Source organism: Schistocerca gregaria, chromosome 6 (genome assembly GCF_023897955.1).
Source record: "Schistocerca gregaria isolate iqSchGreg1 chromosome 6, iqSchGreg1.2, whole genome shotgun sequence".
NCBI classification, from domain to species: domain Eukaryota; kingdom Metazoa; phylum Arthropoda; class Insecta; order Orthoptera; family Acrididae; genus Schistocerca; species Schistocerca gregaria.
Genome location: NC_064925.1, coordinates 435,495,658 through 435,510,078, shown reverse-complemented (window position 1 = coordinate 435,510,078; position 14,421 = coordinate 435,495,658). Strand labels below are relative to the sequence as shown.

At 36.8% G+C, this 14,421-nt stretch overlaps 1 protein-coding gene across 2 annotated transcripts in view; it reads right to left on the bottom strand.

The window, feature by feature from the left end:
- The window catches only part of LOC126278293 (nuclear transcription factor Y subunit gamma-like), a 40,621-nt gene extending 26,214 nt beyond the window's left edge, over positions 1–14,407 (bottom strand). Inside the window, exons 1-3 of one of the 2 annotated variants that reach the window (XM_049978304.1) lie at positions 9,937–14,407; positions 9,601–9,730; positions 9,293–9,478 (exon numbers count right to left, since the gene is read on the bottom strand). In XM_049978304.1, coding sequence (XP_049834261.1) covers positions 9,293–9,478; positions 9,601–9,730; positions 9,937–9,959 — 339 coding nt within the window. In that variant the 5' untranslated portion in view covers positions 9,960–14,407. Of the gene's footprint in view, positions 1–9,292; positions 9,479–9,600; positions 9,731–9,843 lie in introns of both variants that reach the window. The other variant, XM_049978305.1, reaches the window with a different exon arrangement.
- Between the last annotated feature and the right edge of the window lie 14 nt (positions 14,408–14,421).

Below are 14,421 nucleotides of genomic sequence, written 5' to 3'. Positions count from 1 at the left end.
CTCCTTCAGATATGATGATACTGTCTCTATTCAGTGTACTGAACATCTCAATTTTTCTAGTTGTTTGTACTTTGGTAAGCGTAGTTTTTCCAACTGCTATGTGGTTACCTGTTTCAGTGTTGACATCTTTCAAGGAATCAAGTTTATTTGTTACCAATAGATTTAACACATTTCCGTCATGAGCTAGTTTCTAAACTTTCTGTTGTAAGTAGTTTCTAAGGAAGGCATTTAGTTTGAAAACTACAATAGATTCTTGGCCATACACAACGTAAAATTTAACACACACACACACACACACACACACACACACACACACACACACACACACACACACACACACAAAACATCTTCGCTTGGAACAAATTTAGAAACAGTCATTCACACTATGTTATCACAGTTTCAATAAAATTGGTGTCACTTTCCTGGTAACAACACCCTCTTTTAAAAATGTAGCACAACATATGCAAAACATATCGGGACATTAATACATGAGCATCACGGCAGAACAACTCTTTGTAAGTTATCGATGAATTAAAAACACTTCCATCAGACATCGCATGTATCAAACATCCCCTACATTAATGGCAGGGACTTCAAATCAACACACTTAACATGTTTAGGCACCTGTATCACTAATATGACTTGCATTTCAAGTAATTAAAACAGTTGAAATTAAAATTATAATGATTCCAATTTTTTTTAATTCATTTTTGTCACCTGTTCATTTAACATATTTTCACCTTCTGTCCTACGTATCATGATTTCCAATTGTTCCAGCAAATCCAGTTTCCCAACTTTATTTTTCACATGCAAGACTGAGATGCTCTTCAGTTCCCAACAAAACAGGGGCTGTTTCATAAATATGCATGGCTACAGCTGACTTTTCATCATCATGAAGCTGAAATACATCCTTGTATTCACTTTACCTTATTTTGAATGACCTTTGTCCAATTATTAGTGAACTGCATGTGAAATTTTTATGGCTTTTTAAGTTTCTTTTATAAGTTTTTACATTTTAAAAATAAAGGATATAATGGAGGACTTTGTCTGGATAAACATTTCTCAATGTACTCACGCAATGACGGTTCTTGATGTGTATATTTTTCTGATTATGGAAGCATGCTTCTTCAAAAGGCGTTAAACTAGTGTTTTTGCATTGTGTGTGGCTGAATCTCCATTTTACTTGTTAACTGAGTGCAGCCATTACCTCACAACCAGTCAAAGTCATTACTATTGCTTTACTGGATTTTTCCATCTGTTACAAAACCGTAACATTATCCAGTTATAACAGTACTGTTAGGAAATATCTTCTGAACTAAGATTTTTTTTTCTCTAAAGTTTACAGTTATGTCTGGGAGTGATTCTATTCATTGACAGAAGGATCCAAATAAGTTTATGTTCACCTTCCGTACTAACTTGTTCAAGAAATCTGATACACTTTTAGTTTCTGTCTCAATGGCTTGGAGTTTCTTTTCTACTGTGATAAATGCAATACTTCCACTTCCCAATACCCTCTTTTGATATATACATGATAACTCTCACTGCTGTCAATTTTGGGTTTTAGCCAACCTTCTGTACTTAGTATTATGTGAGTTCCACTGTTTTTTATGAGTGCTTCAAATTTCTGTACTTTGTTCCACCTTGTGTCCATCTCATACACAGACAGCTACCATGATCGCAGCCTCTGAGATGTGTAGCACGCCTGGCCCATTTAGGGTGACCCTACAGGACTCGAGCTTATGGTCTAAGTCTAAGAGATTGCAGCCTAGCTTGTTACAGATCCTTGAAATTTCTTATTTAATCCCTCAACTGAACTCAGTAAAATGACACCACAATCAGTTTTGGGGATAATGCTGCAGATTAGGAGCTTCTCCATAGCACTGTGAACAAGCCTGGTGCTCTCAACCTTCAATGCCAGGCACTAGAATGATCAAAATATCACTTCGGAGGCCAGATGACACACATCATTTGTTGCCATGTGTGGCATAATCTGGACACAGTTGCATATTCTTCTATCAATGGCTGTCTGAATAGCCTCTGCAACATGTTGAATGAGGGGTCTAGGTATCCACACTAAGTGGACTAGGCGATCATCTAGTTATTGCTTATGGCCACTTCCCTATGGGGTACCATAACTCACTGTGCATTTGAATTATTGATATTTAACAAACCATAAATTTATGCACGTTTCTGGAAAAAGGAAGATCCAGGACAACTGCCCTAATTAAATTCTTGCATCACTGCAAAGGTGAATAATGGAGATAATACTCCCACTGTCACTGAGAACAGGCTGGAATTTTTAAAACTGAACAGAGCTCCAGAGCTTGATAAGAATCCCTATCAGATTCTACACTGAATTTGTGGGTGAGTTTACTTCTCTTTTAACCACAATAAGTCGCAAATTTTTAGAACAAAAAACTGTGTTCTGTGGCTAGAAGAAAGCACAGATAACATCTGTCTACAAGAAGAGGAACAGAAGTGATCCATAAATACTGACCAATAACCTTGATATCTATTTGTCAGAGAATCTTATAGTACAGTCTGTGCTGAATTGTAATGGCATTTCGAATCAAATGATGTCATCCAGCATGGTTTTCAAAAATATTGATCGCACAAAATCGAAGTTGTGCTTTTCTCACAAAACATCCTGAAAGCCATTTCTGTTTGTTGTCTTACTGGAGGTAGTAAGCATTTCCATTCTATCACCTGTGGATCAACTCCAAGAGTTAAAAGAAGCCCAAATGTTTATAGTAGAATCCAAACTATGATACACTTTTTTTTCCCATTCCAACAAAGCCCAAAAAAAAACCAGTGAAAACCGCATGAAGCAACAACCAAAAGCCCTAGTACCAACAGAGACTAAACTGTGAACACACTGAATTCTTACACTAAGCAACAAAGAAAATATCCATATCCCCACAAAGAGTAGGGATCATACTATGGCAAAATAGTGACTTTTTTTCAAAGTAGAACTTAATGCACATACAAACATTCTTTTGGCTGTCCGCAATAATGAAAATGCTGTTTATTACTATTAGCACAGTAATAAATATACAATAAATCAGCATTTAGTGTGGCATGCACTACAGCTACTTTTGTGTACTGATGCATGCCTAGCCTCTAATCACTCTAAAGTTTCTCCTTTGTGTTGGGGTCTAAAGAGCATAACTTACTACACAAATCCACAACAAATGTGAATGATTTCACAGTTAAAGCCAGAGAGTATTAATGTATAGAAAAGCAGTGTACCTTTCACAATTCTGTTAATATAGCAATTTGTTTTCATTAGGTGACTGTGAGCATAGCCATTACAACTACAGAAATAGTTCAACTGGGTTTAGGAGAAACTGGCAATCTCATATGAAGAGTTAATGCTCTTCTGAAGTCGTCCTTGATTTTTTATAATTACAATAGGAGAGTTCATAAATGTATGAACACTAGACTATTTGTCACAGAGCACAAAAAAAAAATCCTGTGCAAAATGACATTACCATTACACAAATATGTGACAAACACTTTTAGTAAACAAAACATACATTTCCGAAAGACACTATCTGTACAAAAAGTAGCTGAGCTGCCAAAGTAGGGCTTCTCATATTACAGAAGAAACAATGCTTTCCAAGATCTGATTTAAATAGTAAACACTTGGAAAGAAGGGCAGGAAATGGAGACTTTGTAGGGGCTCTTTTACTGACAAATTTGACGGAGAACAAGACAAAACCAGAAATTTAATCTACACTATACTAACACAAATAGAATTGTCTTGTTAGCAACAGCTGCATCATAGCCTCACAGCATCATCAGAAAGTACCACATGACTCATGATTGCCTAAATGAATTACTCTTCAATGGCTCTATCAACAAAATATTCAGAATTAAGATATCAACTTCTAGGTATAAACATCTGAGGTTCTATAGATCAATCGATTGTGTATCACACAAATGAAAGCGTCAGAATAAATGTTCTTTCATTGAGTGAAACTAGAGAATATGACTGTGTTACAAATTTTGTAGAAGGAACACATCTAGAACAAACATAGAAATAACAGACAGGAATATGCACATCAGGAAAATTAAAGGTTGACTTGTCTTGAAAAGCTGGGTTGTACGGGGGGAGGAGACCAAACAGCTAGGTCATTGGTCTCATCGGATTAGGGAAGGACGGGGAAGGAAGTTGGCCGTGCCCTTTCAAAGGAACCATCCCGGCATTTGCCTGGAGCGATTTACGGAAATCACAGAAAACCTAAATCTGCAAGGCCGGATGCGGGATTGAACTGTCGTCCTCCCGAATGCGAGTCCAGTGTGATAGCCACTGTGCCACCTGGCTTGGTGAAGAAATTAAGAAAAATGAATGATACAAGTATATGAGTTTAGGAGTAATGATGTCTCCATATGTAGGGAAAAAATATGCTCGTTATACTTACACAACTACTCAAATACCAGTAATGGTTTAGACTGCATTAGCTATCATAAATTGCTTCTACAGGATGGTCAGAGACAGCCTGTTACATGGACGGTTGCACTGAGAAATGAAGTGTTAAGAAACAACTCAATTTGTTACACCATTCCAGAGTTAATTAGTATTTATATTAGTCAATCATGTCATTGTGCGTGCAAATTCAAGTGGGCTGCCAGAAATGGTGTTGCCAAGTGTGTTCTTCTTTTGGTTCCCTAAAACTGAACAGGAGGGCAATACAAAACAATGGAAAATTCAGGACAGACAACAGCAAACTTATGAAAAGGATATATATAGTGACGAAGCTGAGCCGCAGACAGGTACAAAAAGACTGCTAAAAATGTAAAAGTGTGTGTTTGTGGTTTTTGTTGCAAGTCTTCTCCACTATATGGTGATCAATCTATCAGTTTCACAATATTGTCTGGGTAATACAAACATTGGACATGTGATGGCAATAAGGTTCGAACTCGATCCGAAGGCGTAACAGTCTTGCACACTAACATCTATGCTACAATATCAAATGACACTAACTGTATTTGATGGTCTGCTTGAATTTGTCTGTGCAGTCATCCAATTGGCTACTGCAATGCTAATTAATTTGGTTACTCAATATGTTAAAGTATTTTTCTTTTCGCTATTACACTATTTGCCTACAAGTCCATGAACCATAGACCTTGCCGTTTGTGGGGAGGCTTGTGTGTTTCAGCCGTACCGTAGGTGCAACCACAACAGAGGGGTATCTGTTGAGAGGACAGACAAATGTGTGGTTCCTGAAGAGGGGCAGCAGCCTTTTCATTAGTTGCAGGGGCAACAGTCTGGATGATTGACTGACCAGGCCTTGTAAGACTAACCAAAACGGCCTTGCTGTGCTGGTACTGCAAACAGCTGAAAGCAAAGGGAAACTACAGCCATAATTTTTCCCGAGGGCATGCAGCTTTACTGTATGGTTAAATGATGATGGCGTCTTCTTGGGTAAAATATTCCGGAGGTAAAACAGTCCCCCATTCAGATCTCCGGGCGGGGACTATTCAAGAGGATGATGTTATCAGGAGAAAGAAAACTGGCATTCTACGGATCGGAGCGTGGAATGTCAGATCCCTTAATCAGGCAGGTAGGGTAGAAAATTTAAAAAGGGAAATGGATAAATTAAAGTTAGATATAGTGGGAATTAGTGAAGTTCGGTGGCAGGAGGAACAAGACTTTTGGGCAGGCGAATACAAAGGTTATAAATACAAAATCAAACAGGGGTAATCCAGGAGTCGGTTTAATAATGAATAAAAAAATAGGAGTGCTGGTACGCTACTACTGCATAGTGAACGCATTATTGTAGCCAAAACAGACACGAAGCCCACACCTACTATAGTAATACAAGTTTATATGCTAATGATGACACAGCAATTGAAGAAATGTATGATGAAATAAAAGAAATTATTCAGATAGTGAAGGGAGAAGAAAATTTAATAGTCATGAGTGACTAGAATTCAGCATAGGAAAAGGGAGAGAAGGAAACGTAGTAGGTGAATATGGATTGGGAATAACAAATGAAAGAGGAAGCCGCCTGGTAGAATTTTGCACAGAGCACAACTTAATCATAGCTAACACTTCGTTCAAGAATCATGAAAGAAGGTTGTATACATGGAAGAAGCATGGAGATACTGACAGGTTTCAGATAGATTATATAATGGTAAGACAGAGATTTAGGAAGCAGGTTTTACATTTTAAGACATTTCCAGGGGCAGATGTGGACTCTGACCACAATTTGTTGGTTATGAACTGTAGATTAAAATGGAAGAAACTACAAAAAGGTGGGAATTTAAGGAGATCGGACCTGGATAAACTGACTAAACCAGAGGTTATACAGAGTTTCAGGGAGAGCATAAGGGAACAATTGACAGGTATGGGGGAAAGAAATCTAGTAGAAGAAGAATGGGTAGCTTTGAGGGATGAAGTAGTGAAGGCAGAAGAGGATCAAGTAGGTAAAAAGACGAGGGCTAGTAGAAATCCTTGGGTAACAGAAGAAATACTGAATTTAATTGATGAAAGAAGAAAATATAAAAATGCAGTAAATGAAGCAGGCAAAAAGGAATACAAACGTCTCAAAAATGAGATCGACAGGAAGTGCAAAACGGCTAAGCAGGGATGGTTAGAGAACAAATGTAAGGGTATAGTGGTTTATCTCACTAGGAGTAAGATAGATACTGCCTACAGAAAAATTAAAGAGACCTTTGGAGAAAAGAGAACCAATTGTATGAATATCAAAAGCTCAGATGGAAACCCAGTTCTAAGCAAAGAAGGGAAAGCAGAAAGGTGAAAGGAGTATATAGAGGGTCTATACAAGGGTGATGTACGTGAGGACAATATTATGGAAATGGATGAAGATGAAAAGATAGATATGATACTGCATGAATAGTTTGACAGAGCACTGAAACACGTAAGTCGAAACAGGGCCCCGGGAGTAGACAACATTCCATTAGAACTACCGACAGCCTTGGGAGAGCCAGTCCTGACAAAACCGTACCATCTCGTGAGCAAGATGTATGAGACAGGCAAAATACCCTCAGATTTCAAGAAGAATATAACAATTCCAATCCCAAAGAAAGCAGGCGTTGACAGATGAGAAAATTACCGAACTATCAGTTTAATAAGTCACAGCTGCAAAATACTAAGGCAAATTCTTTATAGATGAATGGAAAGACTAGTGCAGGCCGACTTCGGGGAAGATCAGTTTGGATTCCGTACAAATATTGGAACACGTGAGGCAATACTGACCCTACGACTTATCTTAGAAGCTAGATTAAGGAAGGGCAAACCTACATTTCTAGCATTTGTAGACTTATAGAAAGCTTTTGACAATGTTGACTGGAATACTCTCTTTCAAATTCTGAAGGTGGCAGGGATAAAATACAGGGACCAAAAGGCTATTTACAAATTGTACAGAAACCAGATGGCAGTTATAAGAGTCAACTGACATGAAAGGTAAGCAGTGGTTGGGAAGGGAGTGAAACAGGATTGTAGCCTCTCCACAATGTTATTCAAGTGAAGAAAACAAAAGAAAAAAATCGGAGTAGGTACTTAAATCCATGGAGAAGAAATAAAAGCTTTGGGGTTCGCCGAAGACATTGTAATTCTGTCAGAGACAGCAAAGGACTTGGAAGAGCAGTTGAACGGAATGGATAGTGTCTTGAGAGGAGGATATAATATGAACATCAACAAAAGCAAAACGAAGATAATGGAATGTAGTGTAATTAGGTCGGGAGATGCTGAGGGTATTAGATTAGGAAATGGGACACTTAAGGTTGTAAAGGAGTTTTGCTATTTAGGAAGTAAAATAACTGATGATGGTCGAAGTAGAGAGGATATAAAATGTAGACTGGCAATGACAAGGAAAGCGTTTATGAAGAAGAGAAATTTGTTAACATCGAGTATAGATTTAAGTACCAGGAAGTCGTTTCTGAAAATATTTGTATGGAATGTAGCCATGCACAAAATTGAAACATGGACGATAAATAGTTTGGATAAGAAGAGAATAGAAGCTTTTGAAATGTGGTGCTACAGAGATGGGTAGATCATATAACTAATGAGGAGGTACTGAACAGAATTGGGGAGAAGTTTGTGGCACAACTTGACTAGAAGAAGGGATCATTTGGCAGGACATGTTCTGAGGCATCAAGGGATCACCAATTTAGTATTGGAGGGCAGTGTGGAGGGTAAAAATCATAGAGGGAGATCAAGAGATGAATACACTAAGCAGATTCAGAAGGATGTAGGTTGCAGTAGGTACTGGGAGATGAAGAAGCTTGCACAGGATAGAGTAGCATGGAGAACTGCATCAAACCAGTCTCAGGACTGAAGACCACAACAACAACAACCTACAAGTGCTCCATAACAACTTATGTAACCAAGAACAGATACTTGAGTAAGGAAAATCTTTATGTGTGTACATATAATTGATCATTTCTTATATTTACCAAATTTCATCAGCAGATGCTTACATGTACTCTCACAATTTGTCATTCAACAAACCACGTTGTTTCTGTCGTTACATCTTGGCACCCTAATGGTCTACTGTAGTCTACAGCTCTTTAAAAGTCTTGTAGATTCATTATAAAATTAACAAAAATACTAGTATTCTTAGTCAATTTAATGTCTTACAAACTTCCATCTTAAAATCAATCGTGTCTCTGCAGGAACCATATCTCTGGCAGAGTCATTCTTGAATTTGGGACAACTGTGGGTGAAAACAACTTCAGTACAAGAAGTAGTGATTAAGTTACTTCTGCAGTGCACACAATTAGTGCTAAAGGCAATTTAAAAATGAAAAAAAAGTTTGTTTGAAATTTTTCCATTCATTAATGAGTTATGGAATCATTGTCTACAGAAATTCGAGTTATATTCATTAATGTCCTTAGTTATCAGCATTTCGCTTTTCACAAAAACAGTGAAAAGCATGAATATATATCCCTAGATGAAAAACAACTTCCACAAAGGTGTTAATGTTAGTACAGAAAGGAATCATTGTAGGTAAATATGTATTTAACAATCTACCTGAGCACATTAATAATGTGAAGGAATTTATAAATTAAAGAGCTTACGGTTGAGCAACTCTAAGTCCATTGAAGACTATATTTTAATAGAAGCTCTTAAATTTAGTTTTGCAATATTTTATAACTACAACTAATACTGAAAAACAGAAATGTGAAGTCATTTCATGCTACTGCACTCAAAATAAAATGTGCCTTAAAATTGTTTCCACATCCCAGGGACCACTCTCCGGGGACCATGAAATACTTCTACTGTAATGTGAACATTAACGTCATCAAACAAGAAATATATTACCTGTAATGTCCTCCTCTTGTTGTCCTCAGTATGTATCCACGCTCTTAACGTTAATTCATGAATGAAGATTTCAGCAGCCTTAGCAAATAGCATTGGCGCCTCGGCACTTATCATTTTAACATCTTCATCTAATTTCATTATTTTCTTGATTCTGGCTAAAGGCAGTGCTTGCGTTTTCAAGTCCATCTGTAATGAGGAAATTCGGCTTAACCACCTGAACAGGTTTATTAATTCGAAGAACTGGGAAAAAATTACACTGGCGCGGAATGAAAATTAGACGTTTTGCCAAATTTCATCGTCGTACTCACCGTTCCAATCTTTTTTATTTCATCTGTAACACGATCCCAAAACGTAGCCAATGCCTGATGTGCCTCCGATTGCGCTTGTGGGTTTGAATTACCATCTGAAGATGCATCAGGCTCACTCTCCCCTTCAGCGCTGGAATCAACAAAATGTAAATTTATTGTGTCGTCCAGACTATGTCAATCTGTCACGCTTATTTACAAATATATCCTGACAGTGCACATCCGACATTGTTATGACGATCATACGTTCTCACGTCAAAATGCATTTGTCAACCACACGTATTTAAAAGGTTATAAACGTGTTACACTCTAGGCCATCTTGTCAACAAGCATACGTACGTATTTACGAAGAAAACGGACATGATTGGTGGTGTGCACACTTCCTTATCAGTTTTATTTATTTGCAGGTATGTAGTTACAGCATTTTACACAGTAGAATTACAAAACCCGCGTTTGTAAGAACTGTCCCAGCACCAATCACTGCGAATATGAGATACTCTCCAATCACCTAACAAAATGGACACAACTAGCGATCTGAATGGTCAAACCTAGTCCATAGAATATGCTGGCACACGATGTTCGAACATTGGCCGCAAGAGGGCAGCCATGTAGTGTATGCGGATATGCGCTGCTGGAACGTTAATATATGCGGATATCATCGGGAGAATGCAATAAAATTTGTGAAGATGCGGAAGTATCAATGCATCGAAGGTTTTGTAGCTGTTGATATGAAGAGTGAATTGCCTCTTAAAGTTTTATTTGTCGTCCAAATAAATCGAACTTATAATTATTTGTTCACTCATGCATCATTTTTTTCAATGACAAGTTTATCTAGTTTTGTATAGTATTTACAAAAGCTATAATTTGTACATATATACACTTGTGAGTGTATAATGTTTGGCTAGCCATTTGGTATAATTTGAACTGGATTTCGAAGAAGGGTTGGGAGGTAGGCAGAACAGCAGTTAACAATGCTGTTTTTCCTTCGGGAAATGAAGGAAAACTGTGAACGGGCACGAGTGTGAAATTGACTCCATCCCCGAGGACGTCGTTTTGGTGACTGATCTGTAACGTAGCCTGAGGTCTCTAGGTTAGGTGGAAGACGATAATTTGTTTGCTGTTTGCCAAAACCAGGAAATGTGAATGCTAGATAAAGTTCGCTAACACACTGACCCGTCGCGTGACCTACTGTGTATGTTAACACTGTATTTTAACACACTTCGCCATCCATTATAATGGACTTTTCATTATAAAAACTAAATCAGCAAGGTAGATTCAGGAAATGCATATTATGTAAAGGTATTTTGATGCAAATAATGCACATACATAAACTTCAAAACACGGGAAGGGAGAGAAGTAGTACTGTTTAAACACATACCACCCATCCCCCGCCCTTTTTTCTGACCAGATTTTTTTTTTTCATAACTGAGATGTTAATTAAAAAAAGTACTTTTAAAGACTCACTGTGCAGGAGAAAGAGAAGCCCAAGCTTTAAATTATCTTCCCGTCATATTAGAAAATAACCGAAAACAATGTACAAATTTTTGAAACAGACACGATATACCTTTGTTTTTACTGGAATATTATATTTTCAGAAGGTATTTTTTTTAAAAAAAGTGCACATTGAAAATGCAACAGCTGTGATGAGATCCATTTAAGTAAATACAAATATATTTCCTGCCTGATGGCACACACTGTTAATCATTAGTTTTTAAGCTTTCCCAAGCATTATGGTTGTGATGAAGTTCCATGTACCAAGGGCGTTGTTTTGACTTTGGTGTTTCAACTCAGTGAAAGTCTTGTTGCAGTATCATACTTCCCAGCTTATCTTCATCTACTTCCTTTTTGCTTGCATGTTAATAGATTTATCCATAATGGACATTGAGCCTGCAGCCGTGGTTAAAACGCTTTGCACTGTTACTGCTTTTATTATTATTAATTTAAAGGCGCTCTTGTTTTTCCATGAACTAACTTTTGAGCCACAGCATGCTTATCTTCAGATGTTACGTATTTACAGGGAGTTTATGTTTTGTATCAGATGCAGCTAGTTGCTGGAATAGAGGATCCAGTGAAAATAGTTGGAATTTATATACAAAAAAAATAAATAAAGGGTAGTGGTGTTATTATGTTACATATAACTTCTTGAATTACATAATGTCTAAGTAACTAAATACCACCGCAGTGATTTATTTACGTGCATAACAGCAAAATCTGTATAAATTCCAAACATTTTCACCAGCAACTTGCTTCCAGCGACTAGCTGCCCCTGGTATGACACATAAACTGCCTGTAAATTCATACCATGTGAATATGAGGCTGCTGCAGATTGAAAGTGGACTGACGGCAAAATGAAAGAGTATTTCAATAAAACGTTACAAGGGGACCCGTTTTGTAATGTGTAAACAGTTTTTTGTGATACTATTGCATATTTAATCTATGTGATCTTTTGACCAATTGCTGCCATTTCCTCTTCATTTTGTCTGACATAAGTTATTGTTGTAAATTGGTAAGAGTGCCTGTCAGTAGTGAAGGCATGTCAAATTATTCACTTTACTGCTCCAGTCAATAATTATAAGAGAATAGATGAAAAAAAAATTGACTCAGCTAACTGAAGATAAAGAGGAGTATTTGATACAAATTGTCTGCTGTGACTAGTGATGCAGGAAACATGATAAAATGGCGTAAACAATGTGATGACTATAATACGATATCAGTGGCGATTCTCCCCCCCCCCCCCCCCCCCCTCTCCAAATGGGCTACATTACAGATCACTTTGTCACCCCCCCTCCCCAATTCGTTGGCTTTGTCACCTAACAACAAAACTGTGAGTTTATTCACCAAAATGTGATATTACAGCAGCCACTAACTTTATGTCACTGGTCAAACCAGCAACTTGTACTGAATATTTTTCTTGACACATGACTGGTCTCCACTTTAAAAAGTGGCTCAAGAATAAATTATTTCTGCAATTTTAAATAATGTCATTTGAGCTATCGGAACTGTAGGAGACCTGCAAATTGTGGAAATCAGGAAACATTTGTATTACCCTACTTATAAAATACAAACAGAATAGCTATCCACAACAGGAGTAAAATCAAATTCAAGAATAATGATATGTATTGGAAACAGTATGCTTAATGAGAGCCAATTACTTAAAATAATACATACTTCCAAGCTTCCAGAACTTTGACAAAACTAGCCAAAAATATTGTGTGCTTTTATAGGCCTTTCATGCTGTTTCATTTGATAATATTTTTCTTTAATCTGTGTCAAGAGTTTCACATACTTTAATTTACCGTACAAATGAACCATCTTCCACTTGCAGACCGAGCACTCCAATTCTTTATAGGTCCTATTGGAAATGGCATTCAACGAACTTTTTCTTACCCACCTAACCAATTACAAGGGGCCACTCAACTTCACAGATAATTAAATCTGAAAGATGTAATTGGATTCTGTCACATCCACTAAGCATTATCTGGGATGACAGAACAGTAGCAGAAAATATATGAGAACCAATTAGGGAGTCACTCCTTTATATTGTACCTGTGGAGTGAAATTTATCTGGCCTCTCATTTACATGCACTTTTAATAAGCAAGTTTCAATTTAAAGTGTATTCCAAATGGAAGCTGTAATATTATGTATTTTGTGGTGATTTCTGTTAGATCTTTATCATAATCTGTAAAATTATTTTAAAGATAGCTTCTTTAACTCCTTACATGGCACTGACTTAAAACACTGATGCTATCTGCTTGTGAAGAAAGTCATACAATGCCAAGACAATCTTATGCATTTGCCTCAAACCAAATGGTTATAAGATTTCATATATATATATCTGCAGACAGTTAATGATATTTTAATGTATTAAGATTAAAAACAATGTTTACAAGGCAAATACCATACATGACATTTTAATTATAATCATGTTAAAAAATCAAAATGCTTACTGAATTACATATGATTTCATTCATTTACTTAACAACTTTGCAGTATGACTTCCTTTTCGAATTCACAAATAAGAGAAGAAGGTATCCTGGTTACATTTTCGGTAACCTTGCCAAAATCATTACTGATGTGGATTATAAAATTTAACTTTGGAGGCATAGATATTATGATACGAATTGCTCGCAACTTGAATGGCCAGGGCTACACTGATATATATAAGATGGAATTAACACAGAAATAAACAGCGCAATCAGCTGAATGCAAGGTAAAATGTCTGTGGTATCTGCATACTTTCACTCCCTGATGTCTGTGTTCACTGTTGTCTGGAGCAATGTATCCATACTTAGTGTAGTGTCTATTATGCCAATGTCTGCAATCCTTGGTCAGAGACCTAAAATTTAAAGACCAGAGTTCTTATATTTGTGTGTCAGTACATGTATTGTGCAGTGTTTACATTGTAAATAAGCCCCTTCATGCAGTACATATCGGATAATTATATGAAGTGATACAAAACTAATATTTGCAGTTTAACATATAATTTCCTCCTTTTTGCAAGCAGTTCTTATAACTGTCTGAACTGAATTTTTTAAGGCAGCAGTAGTCAAAGTCAGCCATAATTTTGTGAGTGTAAGATGTTGATAATTCTAATGACAACTAGATCTTTGTTTAAGAACATTCTACAGCTTTCTGATAAAAGTAATTTTAGCATATTATGTACATTGTAATCTGTTGGTACATTCTTGTATAGTTTAAAAAATGATTCAAAAATACTCTTTGCCAGTATGTTCCTGCTTACTATATTTATTACTTGATGTAAATAGAGGTACAATTTTCATTCCCTCATTCTAGCTCTCTTTTCCCCCTTCTTCCCAAAGTGT